Below are 7,348 nucleotides of genomic sequence, written 5' to 3'. Positions count from 1 at the left end.
ATAAATGATTATTTTGTAAATATTTAAGAAGATGCCCACAATTTACCAAGGCCACATTCTCTTACTATACCATATATATATATATATATATATATATTGGGTTTTAATTTGAGTATGGGTTCATTCCTAGGCAGTAACAGTCATCAACAGACTAATTTAGTCTTTTGCCAGCTTCATTCAAGATAGGAATTAACTTATTTAGAGTGTCACCTTTAAACTATTTTTTTTCTGGTATAATAATTAGTAGTAACATAGAGCCTTCTAACATTTGTATGATAGGTGAGAGGTTTTTGTTTACTGTAGCTATTTCACTGCAAGAATGGATAGATCAAATATTTCATCAAAAAATTTTATTTAATTATGATTCAGCTATCCCATATTATTATCAATATTAAACAAATAAAATAACATAAATGCCTACAGTAAACAAAACAAAACAACATCACACTGAGAGAAAATAGGATAGAACTTAGAAAGTAATATTGACTTATCATGGTAATAGAATACTAAGAGCTAATAAAAATAGAGTTTTTCTTTTTACCATTAGGGTCATCAAATATGTGACTAGAGATACCAAAAACATATTATTACATAAAAAAAAAATTACTTGTTCAATTACTTTTTTTTTGGAATGTTCACTTACTCAACAAAACAACCCTTCTGAAGAAAAAATTCATTGAACAAGATATTGTTTTGATGTAATAAAATGTATGAATGATGTCAGTATCTGAAATCACGGGCTTGGCATTAGGGCCCCTCTTGTAACTAACTCCTCTATTTCTGAACTAGTTACATTGTGAAGGAAAATAATGAAAGTTATCTTAAAAAAATAAATAAATAAAATGAGATTAGGTACTATTTCACTAACCTGTCTAGTGAGAACGAAGTATGCATAAGCAGCCATTCCAGTACCATAGGTTACAAAGTAGGTGACAGGTTCCATGATATCCCAGGAGTATTCCCACCAGGTGAGGCGAGCAAGGATGCCAAATTGAATGGACATCAATCCAAGACCAACCCAAGTAAGGACAGTTGCATTCCGACCAGCAACTCTGTCGAGTTCCAATTTTTTCTATAAAAAAAAAAAAAAAAAATTATTCAGATCTGATATAGTTTAGTCAATGAATGACCAAAAAAGCCTTGTAGAGAGTATGGAGGAGGGCAAACATTTTATTACACAAAAATAAAAAGAATTTAAAATTTAAAAGATAAATATAGATATATATTTAAATATTAAATTACATTAAATATACTTGTATAGTTTCCATAAAATACTTGTGGTTGGATCTTAATAATCATGGTTTAATATCACTAAAAATACCTCTAATGCATAATAAACTTATTCCCGAGTTGATTGAGGTAAATTTCATAACTGATTAGCTTGCAACCAGAAAAACTACAAACCTGGTGTCAGTTGTTCCATTTTTGTCTTTCTCCCATTGTAGAACAGTGTATGGCTGTCGATAGTGATTACACCTCCCTCAGGCCATCTTACTTTTTGTATAACTTTTAATGGCATGTTATATTTTTTTACTTCATTTGCTACTGTCTATATAACCTCCCAACAAACAATATCTAATATAGAGAACGTTAAGAGTGTCAAACATTCCTTCCACTATATGTGGCCAACGCCTTATGTAGCTAACCATGTACTTAAAAAGCGGAATTTTTTTTAAATTTTTGGTATTAGTTTGGCACAATTTAATGTTCAAAATTAAGTATTATATATTTTAACAAATTTCAGTTACTTCAGGAATATGATTTATTAAATTGTATAAGCTATGGCTGTAGATATATATACACACAAACAAAAACACTAGCCATTATGAATGTTTCTAAGAAAGGCCTTGATATTATCTACTAAATTTCGTGATTTTCCAAATAGAATGTTTTGATTGTTGGAAGATAGCCCGGATGGTGGTAAATAGAGAAAACTAATTATTGTTAATCAACGTTTCACCCCACTTTGCAGGTCTTCATCAGGGCTGTGAGATTGAAATAGAGATCTCAACTCAGGCAGTTGATATTCAATCTGATAGCAATGATGAAGCCCTGCAAAGTTGGGCAAAACGTTGATTATAAATAAATAGTTTTCTCTTAACATTTTATTCACCCCCACCCGGACTATCTTCCAACAATCAAAACATTCTATTTCTATTTGGAAAATCACGTAATTCAGAAGATAATATCAAAGACCATAAATTCTGACCAGTTGAAGAAAAATGAGTAAAAAATATATTTTTAAAGAAAATAAAATGTTCTACAACTTTCCCAGTTTTAATTATATATATAACAAAAGGCTGAGTAATTAAAAAGAAATGGTTGACAAAAATCATTAGATGAAAATACATTTTCTGGACATTGTTGATATTAGAAATCAAATATCTTTTATAACTATTACATATATGAAAACAATATAATAGAAATATTCTAAGAAGAAATGTAGGCTTTAACTTTTGATAGAACATATTTTTCTGTGTGATGCACCTTTTTAAAGATATATGTGAAAAACCATAAAAGCTTAATCCAGAGTGAATAAAAGAAAAAAAATTTAAAAATTATTAATTTAATTTAATTTAACTCATATATCAAGTGCTAAACAAAACTTAATACAGAATTCATATGTATATAGATATATAATGAAGTTTAATAGACCAATTTAAAATAATGTTAAAAAAAATTCTTCCTAAACATGATTTAATTTAAGTGTACCAATGATCTTTAAGTTTTTAAAATGAGTTAGAAACTCAGTTATTTATAGTTTTATTTTGTTTCATCAAAATCTAAGCTCATTATTTTTTTTTATTTTTATCAAAGGTTAATTTGACCCCTCTGAATAGATTAACAATGGGTGTCTAATCTTTCTTATACATATTTATACATACAAGTATTGATTACTAAATTTAAATTCAGAGCAAACTGCAAATAATATAATAGTTCAGGTCCATCGGTCAAGTTGGAGTGATACTTCTACTCTAGTACCAATCCATTCATTAACGTAATCAATCTGAGTTGTAGAAAAAACCACCGCAAACGCAATTTATAATGATAAAATATAAACCATCTTAAATTCCCTGAAGAAATAATTAGATAATACGACAATCTTCTTTAAAATAATAAATAAATGCCAAAAATAGCTTCAAACCAATGAAACAACATACAAGCATAAGAAAAAAAATTAAATCAGAGGTAAAAGGATATTTATAGAAACTTTGCTTTTATAAACTATACAAATACAAATAGACAAATGAATATTCTCTTATACATCAAATTACCTTTTCCAAAGGTTCTAACTGCTTTTTGAGACATAATATTTCATTTTGAAATTCCATTTCCAATTTTGCAGTATGCTCACTGGCATTCAGGGATGTGTACAGCTGTTGAACTAAAGTACGTATTTCACACAGCCTGTCTGAACTTGATACCTACAAGAAAAAGATACAAATATTAATCTGAGATAAGGTCTTTAACATTTGTCATTATTCAAAGGGACTTTTTTAAGGCTAATGACCATTGCTGGATTTTTATTGTATTTTTAAAATTAATCTAAGCAACGAGATTGTAACAATGCAAACTATCTGTCTTCTGTATCATAAGAACAACAAAGAAAATAATGTAACAAGAATATTATTTATTGGTAAATAATATCTTAAATTAAATTAAATTGTTCATAAAATAAGCAGAAGTTCATACATCTTTTAAGTGAAATGAGTGACAAACTAATGCTCAACCAAAATTTATCATTATAAAAAATAAGAATATGATAGAATATCATAAAAAAAATTAAATATTTTTAACTCGACATTAACATATATAGTATTACGAGACATTAACAGATTTTGATATCACTACCTATTTTTCTTTGTTCTTCTATTTAATAATATAGGGGGAAAAAAACATTTTTTTTTGTACTAAGTTTCACTAAAATTTTATTATTTCATAATATTTTGTTAGTTCAAAGTTGTATTGGAAAATTATTTTTGTTTAATTTAATTTACTCCAAAATTAATAAAATTTTCTTTAAAAATTAAGGCTGATCTACAATTTTGAACGGAAATCACTTATTACCAAAACTAATTTTAACAAGCTTACTTAAGACAAATTTTGAATAGAATGAGAACATTAATAATATTAATTATCATTTTTAAGTCAATAACGCTAAACATTTACTAGCAGAAAGGCTTCAATCAATTAATGTAATTTATAAAAGCTTTATAACTCAACTCATAAACCTACGACGAGGTGTGAGTGTAGAAGCTTCCTACCACGCTCTCCTCTCACCAAGCTAATGAGCGAGCAAGCCTGGCTGGCTAAGTGTACCACCGCTTTTCCAATATGGAAAATACTTTCCCCCACGCACCCAACCGAACAACTAAATGAACTTTACCAGGGGAAACTCGTGTTAAGAGCACAACTACCTTCGAACGATTACGAAGTTAACCATCTAACAATGATAATAGACCTATGATGTGAACAGCTATTAATAACATTGCAATATTAAAGGTCAGATAAATTGTTTGAATTAATACCATTATGACCTAATGTCCATAAAAATGGAATCTCGATGTAAATAATCGGAAATAAAACTAAACTGCAGTGATCTAAACATGTTTCGAAGAGATATAAATGCAATCTTAATAGGATGAAAGGTGATCCAGTAAATTATTCTTTATCGAATCCGTCATGATCCGGAAAGTCACCTATGTTATTTTCGAAAATAATTTTTACTTTCACTACATAGAATAAACAGTAAGGGAAAGTGTTGCTACGTGAGACAGTCCTGAGGGTACGTCGGCGGGCGTATAATCCTTTGAAACTCGTAGAAGTCTAAAAGCAGTACTGGCCATGATGCAGGATTTTTTAAAATTTAATTATTTAAGGCATCAACCACGTATGGGTCATTATTTCCTTAATTTTTAAGGTTGAGCTTGGATTTTAAATTGTTTGGTAGCGCTTGGAATGATGCAGAGACTCAAACAGTTTATCTACGGTTTGTTTGTTATCCTGTAAGATGGAATGGAGATCCTTTGGTATATCTTATACAGATTCGAGGGAGTTATATGCTCGGCATTCAGTCAAAATGTGTTAACCGCAAGTTTGGCATACAGGGGGTGAGGCGCGTTTGACCTATTCGAAGGCGCGTCAAAATCACCTCCTCTTCGTTTGCATTTCTAGTTGATGATATCCAAGAGTAAACGTCCCTTCTGATTTCCCTTAATTTTTTATAGGAAACATTTCCCCACATTTGTCTGCATTCCAATTTAATCCTCTGCTTAATGAGGGCAATGAAATCGTCGACAGGAACTTCGCAATATCTAATTCCTTCAGAAATCGCCAGTTTAGCTGCCCTATCAGCCAGTTCGTAACCCACTATTTCGCAGTGTCCAGGGAACCAGGCGAAAACACTGAAATACTGTTTTTTTTTTTGTTTTGTAAGGTGCAAAACATTTAAGCTTTTGTTGATTGGAACCATTTCAGGTGTATACCTACTTCATATCTGCGATAAAGAGAATAGGTATTGGTGATCATTGCACACAATCGAGGCCACAACGCTTTACTCGCTTCGGCGGTACATATATTAAAATTGGAGCGCGCAGGCTTGTACGGGTAGTTTGACTCAGATGTTTACCGGAAGATTAGTTCATTCTGGTTTCAGACGACCTATACTTCAGACCGTTCATTGAGTCGCATGAAAATTAAAGTTTTAATTGGACTGTATTTATTAAAGTGATCTCCAGTACTGAAGATCTACTAACAAAAATTTGAAAAGGACTCACCAATAATGCTCCAGGCGTAGCGTACGTCAGGATGGCGCAAACCAGATAGACACGCTATCATTCTGCACTTTTACTGATTTCACTAAAGTCCAGTCCTTAATACTTGAAATAAATTTTCCACGGGAAAAGAAAGAGTACGAAGAAAACCAGCGTGCATCTTGAACGAATCCAGAAGTTCGACTGTGCCGGTGAACGGGAGATTTTACCGTTTAGCCAGTTACAGTTGTCATGCCGACATACTCACAAAACAATTAAATTTTTAATTTAACTTATCCTATATTTGAGACTTTAAGTTGGCGGAATGACTTACATAAAATTACTTTTAGCATTTTCAATAATGATTCAATAACGATTTAGCATTGGATAAATAATTAACACTGAAGAAATTGTTTACCATCCTTATTTTTGGAACATTTACGGGTCCTGAGAGGTTAGATTGCTTTTGAATTATTTTTTATCTAACAATTCCCACAATACGAGCATTCTGTCATATTAGAATAGACACATATATTAGTTTTAACTACCTTTGCTGTTCTTCTTGCCAAATACTCTTTTACAGTATATTGTATATAGTATACTATATATAGTTGTATGCTTCGTCATCTTGGTATTGAATTTTGTACATCTTTTTATAATATTACATCCATTAATTTTTCGTACATTTATTAAAAAAGAAAAATCAACAAACACAAATTAATTATTCCTAACTAGCTGTTTTTATAGTTAATTTATAATAAATAAGTTCATTTCAATTAACATAAATACATTGCTATCAACTTGAAACTTTATAATGATATTTAATTAAACCAAATATCTATACCCTACTCATGCCAACAGTTAATATTTTCTATATATCTAGTCGTAAAAGATATCCATAGTATATATATTATTTACCTCGCATTTTTGAGGAGCCTTCACCAAATATTCTTTTTCGTTTATCGTTAATTTAAAATCTTCTTCCACCAAATTGGCTATCGAGTTGGAAGACGCTATTCGAATATTATCTGCAAATTAAAAAATATATTATAAGTTTAATAGGAAATATTTTAAATTCCACAGGGACTTGAAAGAAAATGAATAAGAGTTTATATTCATAAATAAATCATAATAAAACTATTAATATGTTAAATAAAAAAATACATCTATACTATTATTTTTATTACCAAGTCAAGATTTTTGAAGCACTGGATATTCCGTGAATCATCATAAATGCGTTTATTCATTTTCAATTTTTAATAAATATTTTATATCTCTTTTTGTTGCAGTAAAAGTATTTGTATTTAATCTGGAAATATGAGGACATTCGGTAGTAAAATATTGTTGAGAACTAACAAAATTAAAACTTTAACAACATTAAAATATTTATTTATAATCTTTAAATTTCTTTCTTGAGACTGGCAATTTTTTAAAAAATAATTCAACACACTATCCAAATTTTAGTCTCAAAACATTTATTTCATTTACACGTCCAACGTTTCGGCCAATTCGGCCATCCTCAGGGACATCTATTACAAAAGTTTCCATTATTTGTATGATCCTACAATCAATTCAATTATTTAACATTATTATTT

The 7,348-nt window shown here is 29.7% G+C and overlaps 1 protein-coding gene across 11 annotated transcripts in view; it reads right to left on the bottom strand.

The window, feature by feature from the left end:
* The window catches only part of MCU (mitochondrial calcium uniporter), a 516,099-nt gene that overhangs the window by 23,925 nt on the left and 484,826 nt on the right, over positions 1-7,348 (bottom strand). For all 11 annotated transcript variants that reach the window (XM_067053485.1, XM_067053353.1, XM_067053456.1 and 8 more), the window contains 3 exons: positions 6,672-6,781; positions 3,276-3,425; positions 869-1,072 (listed from right to left, as the gene is read on the bottom strand). In XM_067053485.1, coding sequence (XP_066909586.1) covers positions 869-1,072; positions 3,276-3,425; positions 6,672-6,781 — 464 coding nt within the window. The remainder of the gene's footprint in view (positions 1-868; positions 1,073-3,275; positions 3,426-6,671; positions 6,782-7,348) is intronic.

The sequence above is a fragment of the Halyomorpha halys genome, unplaced genomic scaffold (genome assembly GCF_000696795.3).
Source record: "Halyomorpha halys isolate HHAL.00 unplaced genomic scaffold, Hhal_1.1 Scaffold169.1, whole genome shotgun sequence".
In the NCBI taxonomy this organism is placed as follows: domain Eukaryota; kingdom Metazoa; phylum Arthropoda; class Insecta; order Hemiptera; family Pentatomidae; genus Halyomorpha; species Halyomorpha halys.
Note: the sequence above shows the minus strand (reverse complement) of the source record. Positions and strands in the feature narration are given on the sequence as shown.